Source organism: Acanthopagrus latus, chromosome 3 (assembly GCF_904848185.1).
Source record: "Acanthopagrus latus isolate v.2019 chromosome 3, fAcaLat1.1, whole genome shotgun sequence".
Lineage (NCBI taxonomy): Eukaryota > Metazoa > Chordata > Actinopteri > Spariformes > Sparidae > Acanthopagrus > Acanthopagrus latus.
The window spans coordinates 6,851,269-6,864,905 of NC_051041.1; the positions used below are offsets into that span (position 1 = coordinate 6,851,269).

Sequence of the window (13,637 nt, forward strand, 5' to 3'; positions counted from 1 at the left end):
GCCATGATTCTTCTCAGCATATTGAAAGAAAAAGAACAGATAACAGCGCCGCTAGTAGTACTCAAGTCATTCTGGGTCTCTACACATAGCTGAACTGAACCACACACACTCTACCCAGATGTGTCGATCCCAGAGTACGTCTGGGCTTCCATGACGACGGCTAGCAAAGCTAGCTACTGCTAACATGAGTTGCTCAAAAACCTTCTTTTTAGCAAACTGCTAAATGTATACAAACAATGTTCTCAATGCTGGTGTTCATGTGTAGAGACCCTGGTGATACTACAAGCAAAGATTCATGTTGTGTCGAGCCTTCTTAGTGTTTTAAACATAGAGATTTTGATGCTAGTGTAAAAGTGCCCCATGCACTCCCATTGAAAATGAGTTTGAGCTGAAAACGAAAATACGGTAAATCTCAAAAGTGCCTCTTTCGTCATAATTATGCTTTTACACGAAGGTTCGACTCAAATTCATTCACAAAAAAAAAGCCTAGGTTGCATTTTGGCGAGAGTTTCACTTTTATCATGTTCAAATGTTTAATCAGACTACATAGCATTCAAACATTCATACTTTTATCCATCCAGTTTCACTGCCTGTTTGACTCTCAGGCTAATTGTTGTGTATTTCTATGGGTGACGGCTTCCTGAGAGGCAGCGAGCCACCAGAACAGATGCAACACAGTAAAGTTTACAGCATTTATATTTGTTTCCATTCCATTTACATTTTACAGCGACTTTCAGTAATTCATTCATACATTCACACACAGATGACGGCGGCTGCCATGCAGGGAGCCGACCAGCACATCAGGAGCAGTCTGGGGTTCAGTTTCTTGCCTCTCAAACTGTGATGCAGCTGGAGGCCCTTTCAGTTTTCCACCCCGTCCGTCAGACAACCCGAGGCTGCTGCTGACAAAAAAGGCAAAATCAGTGATGATGCAGATCAGCTGTGTTTGTACTGACAACACAGGTGAGCAGCAGGTAGAAGGAGCACAGAAGGATTGGGTAGGATTGCCTTTTTATTGTGTGCTGTGTTTCCTGTCAGAAGGACTGGAATCTTTCCATGACATAATAATATACACGACTGGAATAGAGAAAACGCATGTGAAGTGTGGTCTTTGTCTCCCACTTTCCCCTTTTTCTTCTTTCCTTTCTGTCCTCCTGTCCTCTCGAGACTGAAGGCGAAAGTGCGGATGAGGGTTTTCTTTTGTTAGTATCAGATCTCTATCACAAATACAGGTACTGAAAGGCCGCTTTGTCAGCTTTTGTGACACAATTAAGTTTTTCAGGTTTTGCATTCAAAAGGGCCTTCGGGTTATACATGAGACAGATCTGCTCTACGCTGAAACCAGACCGCCCCCTCCTCTCTTACAGAGATGACTGGCATGTTGTCCGGTGGGATTCGTACGCTGGGTGTCCCCTCAAACCTCGGTGAAAAGCTGTAAAACGACAAGCTGTGACTTGTAAACCTCCACACGCTTAAGCAGAGGGGGTGGGTTCGACTTGGGCCAAAAAAACAAATAAACCCCAATATCAGACCATCACGAGAAAGGTCACCTGTAAACAAACCCGCCTGTCTGGATTCCTCCACCTGCTGAGGAATGTCACTATTTTACAAGTGGGTTGTCATAGTAATCCTGCAGAGCAACAGGTGTCGAGGATCCTGAGCAGCCGATTGGTCAGCTGTTTAATCTAGCAGTCAGGTGGTTGGTCTGCAGTAGGTGTGGCGTAGCGAGGGCGGGACTGAGATACAAGGCTGATTAGAGGAGGTTGTAAAAAAAAAAAAAGACAGAAAAAAAGAAAACACTCCATTACCTCCACACCTTCGTACAGCTGCCTCGGCCTTCTGTTACAGGTAGGAAGAAGAAATAAGCACTGTTTAAAGAGTTTTTGTGAGAAATTGTCGTTTTGTCGTTCTGTCCGGTGTTTGTTTGGGCGTGTTAAGTGTGTGGGTTCAGATCCAGATAAAGGTGTGGAGTCATGTAACTGTTTTATTGAGGCGTCTGGTTTTCATGGACTGTAATCAAGTGATTAACTCAGCAAAGACTCAAATCCAGGATTCAAATAACTTGTTTTTCCCACTTCTGTTGTTGAATTGGATGTCACTGTATTTGCGTACTTTGTCATTTACTGTATTTTTCTTACTCTTTCATTCATTTTGCAGCAGATAAAAACAAAAGCCATGGACCCCGACTACTTCAAATCTCATGTAAGTCTTACTCTTAGTGATCACATCATGATTCTATTTGCCAGGACGCCACATTACAGATAATTCAGTCTGCTGTCCTGTGTTTCTCTGACTATCTGCATGCCTTCTAATGTTATCTCCGATGGTCACTATGTACTCTGATAACTGCAGGCATGCTGGAATGCTGCGGTGTGAGCTCACACTTCCTTGCCGCTTCTTTAATGCGAAGGAATTGAGCCGAATAAGAAAATGTGTCAACTCCACTCAGAGCCTTGGTTGAGTGGAATAAAGGGCGAGCGCCTCTGGTCTCAAACTGCTCCTCCGACCTAGTCATTTTTTAACCCTCACCCCCACTCGTCATGGCGGGAGTACAGAATATTTGACATTCTTTGAATTCACTGATGAAACCGAGTCGTCTTCTGCCAACACCCACACAGGACATTCGCGTGAAAAATCCATTTTCAGATCTGCAAATCTAATTTGTTTTGATTTGTCTGAGAGTTTTGCCGTCTCTCTCTCAAACAGGACATGTGGTGGGGCACCCTTGGAACGGTGCGCCCCTTCTCCAATTTCAATCCTGAGCAGGACGTCATGGAGATCCGGGCGGCGCTGGAGAAGAAAGGTGCGTCTCGTAATAGGTTAAAGCTGGGTTAGGATCTGGTCCTGTTGACCACCTGCACGAGGGTCTCAACCTCTCCTCGCCCATGTCATTAAATACTCAAATGTTTTATCAGGATTGAAATCCAAATACTGTCTTCCTGGCACAGATGCGGTGACCCTGTTGAGCATCCTCACCAATCGGAGCAACGAACAGAGACAAATGATCGCCAAGACGTTTCAAGATTTAACGCGAAGGGTGAGGCAGATAATGACCTGAACATGCTCGCAGCTTTGCACTTTACGGATCAAAAGGGGACCAAAACATGATTCAGAATACCCGCTTTTTAACATCCAAAGCAACAAAAGCGTCACAATGTAAAATAGTACCTGAATCCTGCATCCATGCAATGCAGCATAGCAGAGTTGGAATGGTAATACTGTATGTCGCAATGATGTGTTTGCTCATCTGTAGCATTCAAGTGTTTGCTCACCAAACATCCTTTCAAGTGGTTTAAAAGGTTTGAACACGCCTTTGTTTGGAGAGGGAGTGTGACTGAAAATAATGAGAGGTAAGGCAGACAGTGTGGAGAATCAATATGGCGTTGCACATAAACTGCAAGGGAACATCTACTATTTCTTTGCAGTAGTTAATTTTCATGTGTTTTTTTTACTCTTATGCCTGTATTTGAACATTTTTAAAGGAAATGAAGCAGGTGATCCCAAGCGCAGGTATTTTTCTTAGACACATCAGTGGTGATAGTATCTGTCAGACACATACTTTCACACTATGGCTCTGTTGTCAAAGAGGCAGGAATCTCTTCTTCTTCAGTTGCAGTTGCATCAGTATGAGAGGAGCTTAAAAGGACAGGAGCGTATTTAATGTTGTGCTCGCCCACAAGTTGGTTTCAGCTATATTTTACAGAGAAGCAACATTTAAATTGTTTAACCTGCTTAGTTTTTTTGTCATTACTCTCTCAAATTAAGTCATCTTTTATTGAATGTGAGCATAAATCAGAAAGTGTCTGTGCAGAAGCTTTATATAATCAGACAAATTTGGTACAAATTAAAACTGAGGCGTGCAATATGGAAGTGGCTGGAAATTAAAGTATTGAAGTTATCTTCTGTTTTTATTACATGTTATTTAAGGTTATCCTGTTTCTGGAACTGTTCCACCAGTGAGTGAGCTCCTAGAAAAAGACATTACTTCATAATATAACAAATGTTAAGTAATGTTTTGCCTGTGTCCTTGTTTTACACACACAGGTTAGACACGCACACGTGCACAAACAAGGTCATGGCCTGAGTTAACATGTACTGAAACATTAGCATTTAGATGTCTGGTGCCTTGCTCCCAAGCCAGTTTTCCATGTTCTGAGCTAATGGGGCCCCAAACAGCAGCGAGTGTAGAGCCACTGTAGTTAAACCACTGTTCTGCAGAACAGTGGTTTAACTATGATTAAAGCATCTTTTTATGGATGCAAAAGTTGTGTTTCTTGTGGCCATTAATGAAGACGTACCATGTTGAAGGTGCAATATGTAAGATTTAAGTCGAAAACAATCAAAATTGTACTTAAAGTATCACCACAAAGTTGATGGAAAGTGTTGCAGAGACATCTGCTGCAGTTAGCATGCTAACCAGCTAGCCTCGGCCCGTCCTGGTCCAAAGCTCCTGTGCGAGAGGTATAACTATGCTAACTAGCCAGCAGCAGCTACAGCTGGCAGCAGTTATGGTTATTCTAGCGATATCTGTTTTGAGTATGAAGTCAGCATGGCTAGTTCTCAGATAATGCACCTTATTTACCTTAAGTATATTTTAGTGTTGATTCTTTTCCTGCCAAACTGCCTGAATAAGTGCGTTTTGTCTGATCCAACAGAGACAAAAAGAGATAATGACTAAGACATGTGAGAGCACCAGTGTTTGATCTGACTCTGTTCCAGGACCTGGCAGCTGGTCTGAAGAAAGCTCTGGCTGGAGATCTGGAGACGCTCCTGCTGGATTTGCTGACGCCTCCTCTGCATTACGAGGCTCAGCGCCTGCAGCAGGCCATGGTGGTAAGTCAGTGTTTCTCTTTGTACATATTGTGCTGGGGCTTCGGAGTGGGTGTATTTATGTATCTCCCTGTACATCCCTGGATTCATGTGCGCACTCGTGTGTGTGTGCAGGGCATCGGCACGGATGAGGATTCGCTGCTGGAGATCCTGTGCACACGATCTGGAAAGCAGCTGAAAGAAATCAGCGCTGCATACCAACAAGGTGTTAGTCACAGAACGTTTCCCCCCGAGGGATGAAGTGTGATTCTTGCATACATATAAAACCAAGCTCTGCATTTTTATATTTTTCCTTTTGTATTGATTGTTTCTCAGTGTATAAGAAGGACCTGGAGAAGGAAGTAAAAGGAGAGTCCAGTGGAGATTTTGCTAAGCTTCTTGTGGCTCTGCTAAATGTAATGCACCATCACCCTCAGCCTCATATTTAAAGCAATTGTCCTTGAGGCCGATGTGGAGTCAGTGAAGCTACAGTTAAAAGTGTTTTGTCACTCTCTCCCGACAGAAAGAAACTGTTCCTGGTGTTGTTCAAAGAGACATTGAGGTATTATTTTGCATGACATTTTCATCCACTGAATGCTTTACTGGTGTCTGCTCAGAGGACGTGAGGCTAGTCTTGTCCGATTGTGTTTTTTGGAACAATCGGTCCGTCTTAACATTGTGTCACCTTTTTGCAAGCATAAAATGGTCATTATGGACCTGGAAATGTGGGCGGTCATGTCATCTAAGATTACAACCCATCGCTCATTTCAGATGGCACACTGTGAAGAACAGACGTGAGACTAAACTAATGCCCTCGGAGAATAAGTCTTTTTCCACACTGCCACTTTGAATTTGTGGCTCAGAAAATGGCAGGGTAAACTTGCAGCCCTTGCATCAGCGTTGCCAGAAGGGAAATGTTAAAATATTATACCAGAGGAATGAAATGATTGTATTTTGGGGCAAAATGATCATACCCGAGTCATAACCACACACAGCCCACATCATCTGTTTTTTTCAAAGGAAGCTGATCTTGCTCTTGATCCATGGGTGGGGAGGCAAGACAACACAATTGAAAGTCTGTTCATATTATCGTACTTTAATTTTTAAACACATCAGCTCGAACACAGCTGAGAAAGTTCCAACCAAAGACAGCAGTGCTTATCATCATAGTCTACACCAAGCATGATTGGCTGGAAAGAGTTAAATGCAAGATCTATAGTTTGCTAACCTGATCATGTCTTGAAATGAACTTAAATAGGACAGCGTAGATTACAGCCAAGCACTAATACGAGTGTCACAAAATTGTCGGATTATCGTATTTTTCTTTTGCTATCATTGATTGTACAAAGGGCAAAATTATCATACAATTGCGATAGGTATCGCACATCTGGCAGCGCTGCCTTGTATGGAGATGCAGTCGTCTCTGATTGTGTTTTATTGTGTTGATCCTTCCAGTTTCTCATTTCGTCAGTGAATGGTAAAAAAGTTGATGCAGGACCATGGATCGAGATACTGACCTCCAGAGACTCAGACCATCTCAACGATGGTGAGGCTGTTAAAATGTTTTTTTTTTCTTTTTCTACGTGTGTTTGAAAGTCATCACTGCGTCGAGGCTGAACATGTTCATCTTTACTGACAGTGCTGTTGGGGCTGGAGCTGGCGACCGGAAAGATGGTGGAACAACTTCTGGAGAAAAGCTTCTCAGGAGACATCAGGCTGGGTCTGACAGTTTTAGGTAAATAGATACAGTGTGAGATGTCAGCATGCGCTTGCTGATTAGTGCTGATCAGTCTCTAATCTCTCTCGATGTCTGTGTTACAACAGTAAAGTGCATTCAGGACCCCTACCACTACCTTGCCCAAAGACTGACAATCAAGAAGGTAAGAAGCTGAATCGTCCCCAGTTTTTCATCATTGACTTTCATTCTGATGATACAATTATTCCTCTTATTCCCTCTTTCAGACACCAATAGTGCAGGGTATTATGGTGTCTCACAGTGAGGAAGATCTGCTGTGTATCCGAGCTGCCTACCTGAAACTAACAGGCACTTCCCTCTACACTGCTCTACAGGTGGGACAATGTACAATGTGTGCTTCCAAATTAAACATTTAAATTCCCAAATTCTCTAAATTCAGTTTGATTCAATTTTTATCTTTTTTTTTCTTTTCTTTTTTTTACCAACAGAATCAGTTCAAAGGAGATCACCTACAGGCTCTGCTGGCCATCTGTAGATCTGAAGATTAAACAAAAAGCCGGAATGAATTTATGGTTGTGCAATAAAATAAATAAACTTCATCTTCTGTTGCTTCCTTTCATATTTTATGAAATCTCATTTAAAAAGCAAACACTCAGTAAATGTAATAATACCAGATATGTCGTATGTAGCATGAAAGCAGTTTGGTGCATTCATCTTTTGTTACTTTATGCTTGTCACAGTGCGTCCCCTTCACCCCGATGTATCTAAATAATGTAATTTCTTTTTCAAAATGGTGCTTATAAACAGAGAACATTTGTCTTTTTCTTTTCTTTCTTATGATTAATTATTCTTTGTGCTTGTTAATATTATCATTTTGCATTCTACATTAACATTTGAGTCTTTTAACAAAAAGCAGAAAGATTCAAATTTAAGTTAATTAAGTTTAATTTAACAGTTCTGATGCACTCATCACATCACTTTCTCAATAAAGAGAGGTCCAATCATTGTATTGCAAATTCCTACTTCAAACCATTAATATACAGTTACATTAAGAGCAATCCATAAATGTTATACATACATTCATACATACAGTATATTAATCAGAAAAGGTTAGAATTTATCTTCATTTATAATAATAATAATAATAATAATAATAATAATAATAATAATAATAATAATAATAACCTTCTTTATATAGCACTTATCTAAACAAGGTTACAAATTGCTTTACATAAAATCCAGGTTCAAAATAAGCTTTACAGAATACATGAGAGTGAAACAAAAGTTAAGAGCACTGGCAGGTTAAAAGTGCTTCAAAGAGTATTTTGAAATAAATCAAAATGAAGAACATTGGCTAGTAAAGTACGATAAAGAATACATAAGATAAAAATAAAAAGTAAAACACACACAAGTATAGAATTTACTGATCAGCCACTAAAAAGGATTTCCTATAAAAGTATGAATAAAGTAAGTACTTAGAAACAGGGAGAGTGTTTGCCATCCTAATCTCCACAGAACTCCAGCATCTTATAGCTCTGATGGCAAAAGCCCGTACACCTTCGGTCGCCCACCTTGGTCTAAGTATGGTAACAAGGGTTGGTTGGGTGGATCTTAGTATGTGACTTGGAGCATAGAAAATCAATAATTCAGAAATGTCACTGAGCCAGACCACTTGGGAGCGTTGCCAGCAGCTGCTCAGGGGCAGAGTAAGTAGAGCAACAATGACAAAGAACCAGACAAAAAAAGAGAAGCTTTGATCTCTGAGCCTCCACTGTGTACTGTGGTGTTTGTCACTTTTGTGCAGATTTTTGTAGATGAGGGGAGAGTTGTAGCGGTGGTTGGCGCAGCAGTTGTAGTGGTGGTTGGCGCAGCAGTTGTTGTGGTGGTCGGGGCAGCAGTTGTAGTGGTGGTTGCGGCAGCAGTTGTAGTGGTGCTTGGCGCAGCAGTTGTAGTGGTGGTTGGGGCGGTAGTTGTTGTGGTGGTTGGGGCAGCAGTTGTTGTGGTGGTTAGCGCGGCAGTTGTTGTGGTGGTTGTCGCGGGAGTTGTAGTGGTGGTTGGAGCGGTAGTTGTAGTGGTGGTTGGTGCAGCAGTTGTAGTGGATGGGGCAGCATTTGTTGTGGTGGTTGGCACGGCAGTTGTTGTGGTGGTTGGCACAGCAGTTGTAGTGGTGGTTGGGGCGGTAGTTGTTGTGGTGGTTGGCACAGCAGTTGTAGTGGTGGTTGGGGCAGCAGTTGTTGTGGTGGTTAGCGCGGCAGTTGTTGTGGTGGTTGTCGCGGGAGTTGTAGTGGTGGTTGGAGCGGTAGTTGTAGTGGTGGTTGGTGCAGCAGTTGTAGTGGATGGGGCAGCATTTGTTGTGGTGGTTGGCACGGCAGTTGTTGTGGTGGTTGGTGCAGCAGTTGTAGTGGATGGGGCAGCATTTGTTGTGGTGGTTGGCACGGCAGTTGTTGTGGTGGTTGGCACAGCAGTTGTAGTGGTGGTTGGGGCAGCAGTTGTAGTGGTGGTCGGGGCAGCAGTTGTAGTGGTGGTTGGGGCAACAGCAGTAGTGGTGGTTGGCACGGCAGTTGTAGTGGTGGTTGGCGCAGCAGTTGTAGTGGTGGTTGGTGCGGCAGTTGTTGTGGTGGTTGGCACAGCAATTGTAGTGGTTGGGGCAGCATTTGTTGTGGTGGTTGGCACGGCAGTTGTAGTGGTGGTTGGGGCAGCAGTTGTAGTGGTGGTCGGGGCAGCAGTTGTAGTGGTGGTTGGGGCAACAGCAGTAGTGGTGGTTGGCACGGCAGTTGTAGTGGTGGTTGGCGCAGCAGTTGTAGTGGTGGTCGGGGCGGCAGTTGTTGTGGTGGTTGGCGCAGCAGTTGTAGTGGTGGTCGGGGCAGCAGTTGTAGTGGTGGTCGGGGCAGCAGTTGTAGTGGTGGTCGGGCCAGCAGTTGTAGTGGTGGTTGCGGCAGCAGTTGTAGTGGTGGTCGGGGCAACAGTAGTAGTGGTGGTTGGCGCAGCAGTTGTAGTGGTGGTTGGCGCAGCAATTGTAGTGGTGGTTGCGGCAGCAGTTGTAGTGGTGGTCGGGGCAGCAGTTGTAGTGGTGGTTGGCGCAGCAGTTGTAGTGGTGGTTGGCGCGGCAGTTGTAGTGGTGATTGGCGCGGCCGTTGTGGTAGTTGGCGCGGCAGTTGTTGTGGTGGTTGGCGCAGCAGTTGTAGTGGTGATTGGCGCGGCAGTTGTGGTCGTTGGCGCGGCAGTTGTACTGGTGGTTGGTGGAGCAGTTGTAGTGGTGGTTGGCGCGGCAGTTGTGGTGGTTGGCGCGGCAGTTGTACTGGTGGTTGGTGGAGCAGTTGTAGCGGTGGTTGGCGCAGCAATTGTAGTGGTGGTTGCGGCAGCAGTTGTAGTGGTGGTCGGGGCAGCAGTTGTAGTGGTGGTTGGCGCAGCAGTTGTAGTGGTGGTTGGCGCGGCAGTTGTAGTGGTGATTGGCGCGGCCGTTGTGGTAGTTGGCGCGGCAGTTGTTGTGGTGGTTGGCGCAGCAGTTGTAGTGGTGATTGGCGCGGCAGTTGTGGTCGTTGGCGCGGCAGTTGTACTGGTGGTTGGTGGAGCAGTTGTAGTGGTGGTTGGCGCGGCAGTTATGGTGGTTGGCGCGGCAGTTGTAGTGGTGGTTGGCGGAGCAGTTGTAGTGGTGGTTGGCAGAGCAGTTGTAGAGGAGGTCAGTTCTTCAGCCTGATTGAAAATAGACAGAATGTTCATTTAAATCAGTGTTAGAAACAAAAAATATGATGGTTTTGTACTCCAATACTTCTTTTCTCATAGTTACCATCCAGCTGTAAACATGATTTAGTCAAGTATTTGTGCCGGAGACAACTAGTTTTTTTTGTTTGTTTTTTTTTTTTAACTAGTTTTACTTGTAAAGTCTAATATGTGACAAAGAGCTTTTGTAACAGTTTTTGGTTTTTGATGTCATGTCTCAGAAACCTCTTGAACTATTTAGATACTTTTTGTTTTGATGTCGACAACTTGCATTAATCGTCTGCTGTCAAAAAATTTTCTTCGTAATTTTAGAGACACAATGTTGATTGAAACATTTTAAGTCAAAAGTTACGTCCCCGTTTGCAGAGGTGATTGTAACAGCACATGTGGGCAATGTAACCATACTCATAAAACCTTCACATAAATACCAAGGACTACAATAAACTCCAAATAATATACACTTAAAAACTATTTAAAACAATTGCTTACATTTCATATAACAATTCAGTGGTTGCTCCAAAACAGGTTTTGAATCTGTAAATTTGAAATATACAATATACTACACTCATGCATTTAAACTGAACAAAAAGCTCTTTTCATATATTAAATGGGCCAAAAAAATCTTCTATTTTCACATCCTGACAAATCTAGACACCAGTTCTGATAGTGTCAGAGTCCATCGTATCAGAGGGTTTACTTCAGTCGCCCCTAGCTGTACCAACCATGACAGAAGCTACCCATCTCAGTAGAAACAACTTAGCTGAGTTTTGATAAGGATATCAAATGTGAGACAACAGAATGTTCATCAAAACCAGACAGATTACTTTTTGAGACATTTAGAAGTAAATTGAGTATAGGGATGAACAGATAAAAACTTTAAAAATGAGTAAAAAATATCAGTTTGCTTTTTGGCAGAGAGGGATCATCAAAGACATGCTACAGTTGTAGCATATTACAACTGGTCTGAGTCTCCCCCACATTACCACAAATAAATGGTTTTAATAATGTAGGCTTCCTGATTATAGTACTTATTTTGTTTCACCAAATCCTAATGATAAAGCAATTTGTGCACAGTTAATATAAGCATCTGTGAGTATTGGGACACGTTACTGTAATTACCTTAAAAAATATATTGAATAGAATAAAACGATTTTGAGTAAATAACATTGATATTGTTCATTTTTTATTATGGTTTCAAGCATGAGACCATTATTTAACATCAAAAACATTTAATGTCGTTGACATCATTAACCTTTGATGTCTGAACAGAAGCTATTAATTTATATGACTTTTTCCAAACGATGGGAGAAGCTGGCTCATCCACACAGACTTAAAAGTTCTTAGCGCACTTTTTGCCTGTTTAGTTTAGCGTTGGTTATGGATTATTTGTTGGTTAAATTTAACTAAGATTAAGATTTAACTAACTAATATTTAACTAAGATTTAACTTTAAAACTCTTAATCTAACTTCAAATCTCTACATTATTATTATCATTATTATTATTATTATTATTATTATTATTATTATTATTATTATTATTATTATTATTATTACATTCTTGAAGAACAGTTTGAAAAGTTTAAAAGTAGTTACCTTTCTGAATGCCAGCAGAGCCAGTATGCAAAATCCAACAGTTAATATATTCATGCTGGAGAGCAGTGAGGAGGAGATGCACCAGAGATGTTATTAAAAAATATCCTCAAAGTCCTCCCGCTGCCACCTGCTCTATTTCCACTATACTCCAGGGAACTGAGTGCAAACTTTGTTTCGTTCTTGGCCTTATGCAATGATATCATGTTCGAGGAGGGGCAGGTGTGAATTTATGATGTGCGATTTGCCTGGCACAGGAATCAGGAAGTTGTATTTCCACCAGCCCATGTTCGGGCTAACACTGTAAATAAAAACATTAAAGTTAAAACAAATTCATATTGACTACGGAAGCAATTTCAGTGATCAGTTAAAGGGCATTAATTTTTGTTTTGTTTTGTTTTGTTTTTTTTAATGTAATATAGGAATAACTTTTACCAAAACTCAAAATTACATTTACTGTGCATTTCAGCACAGCACACAACTGTAAAAAAAAAAACCAAACATTGTATTTTTATTGTATTTCTCCTTCATATGTGGATGACAGTGATGGAGATAATCTACTTCCTCACTGCCTTATTGACCTCAGGATTACACACATTTCCCTGTACTGTTGGGGTTTTTTTCCGCACTGGTGCAATTCTTTCCAGTAAGTTGAAGCAGTTATGTCAATAATGCAAGAGAAAATGATTCCTCTTTCCATGTTCCTTCTAGTTGCTAATTGACAATCTGATAAAGAGATGGGTTACAGTATTGTCTATAATAACTTGAGTTGCAGGATATGCTCTGGTCACTTCAAGGATTTTATTCTCCACTCCCGAAAAAGTCCTTCACATGCCAGATACTACCTCAGAAGTTTCTCCTCACTGCACTTTATGGTTTTTGGTTTGCACCTGCCTTGATAGAGAGTTCTGATAAAGTAATTTCGAAACATCACGCGGTACACTGTTTGTACTTTAAGGTAAAGCGTTTGCAGACAACTGCACGTTTGCTGTGGAGAGACGGGAAGGCAGCAGTGTCTAAGAAGTTCCACGTTTTAGTTCAAGCATACTTATTGATACAAAAAAAAATGCCCTTAAAATGGATGTAGGTGTCCTCTCAAAACGAAAGTTATGAAATCGACACATCAAATTCTTTTGTGTCTTAGCTTTCATGTTCATGTTTTTGCATAGCTAAAAATAACATTCTGGTGCCATTCCACGCTGAAGCCTGGCATGAATGGCACTGTTGTGACCTGGTGATACCATCTAGCACAAACAAAAAAAAACAGTAGCCACGCTACTTTACAATGCGGGGTTACTTTGATTAAATCCACAGTGTGAGCCAATATGGAAAGTAATCTAGCGATATTTGAATAGTGACCAGACTGCGCTGTTGGTCTTGTTGTTTTGGTAAAGACGGAGCTGTCGTCCAATATTCAGGGGTGTCGGCTCGATGTTAATGTCAAATCCTCTTCACGACAGACAGCAAAAGCTTGTGTGGAGCCTCCCTCTTGACTAAACCCTCTCTTTTAACCAAAAAAAAAAAAAAAAAAAACCCAAAACACTTTTAGATGTGTCAAATGACATGCATACATTGAAGCTTTGTTTTTGATCATAGGGAAACCACAGTAAGTGTGCAGTACGGTCAGAAGGTCTTATCAAAATGATCCTATTTTGCATTTGTCACAAAGGATGTCATCAGCCTAACGATTCAGGTTCAAAATTGCATGTTTGAAAAGAATATTATGATACTTGGCATGTCCCCCATTTGCTTGAATTACTGCATTCACTCGAGCTGGCAAGGACTCCACAAGTTTGTGCAAAACCTGACGACGCGTGTTATC

The 13,637-nt window shown here is 41.9% G+C and overlaps 1 protein-coding gene and 1 long non-coding RNA gene across 5 annotated transcripts; one reads left to right on the plus strand and one right to left on the minus strand.

Moving 5' to 3' along the window:
• Positions 1-519: 519 nt before the first annotated feature.
• Positions 520-1,514, minus strand: LOC119017184. The gene is made up of 2 exons (XR_005074359.1): positions 1,366-1,514; positions 520-899 (listed from the first exon to the last, which is right to left on the minus strand). It is a non-coding gene; the product is annotated as an uncharacterized LOC119017184 (long non-coding RNA).
• zgc:101785 (uncharacterized protein LOC450032 homolog) lies at positions 886-7,122 on the plus strand. 4 transcript variants are annotated; one of them, XM_037093685.1, is made up of 13 exons: positions 886-963; positions 2,158-2,202; positions 2,707-2,803; positions 2,949-3,037; positions 4,720-4,833; positions 4,945-5,035; positions 5,146-5,225; positions 5,333-5,371; positions 6,265-6,355; positions 6,449-6,544; positions 6,634-6,689; positions 6,772-6,879; positions 6,994-7,122. In XM_037093685.1, the coding sequence occupies exons 2-13, from the start codon at positions 2,176-2,178 to the stop codon at positions 7,051-7,053; spliced, it is 948 nt and encodes a 315-aa protein (XP_036949580.1). In that variant the 5' UTR covers positions 886-963; positions 2,158-2,175; the 3' UTR covers positions 7,054-7,122. The 4 variants fall into 4 exon arrangements, with proteins under 4 accessions (XP_036949580.1, XP_036949576.1, XP_036949579.1 ...); XM_037093681.1 differs by having other exon boundaries at positions 939-998; XM_037093684.1 differs by lacking the exon at positions 886-963 and adding an exon at positions 1,008-1,181 and having other exon boundaries at positions 2,153-2,202.
• The last annotated feature ends 6,515 nt before the right edge of the window (positions 7,123-13,637 follow it).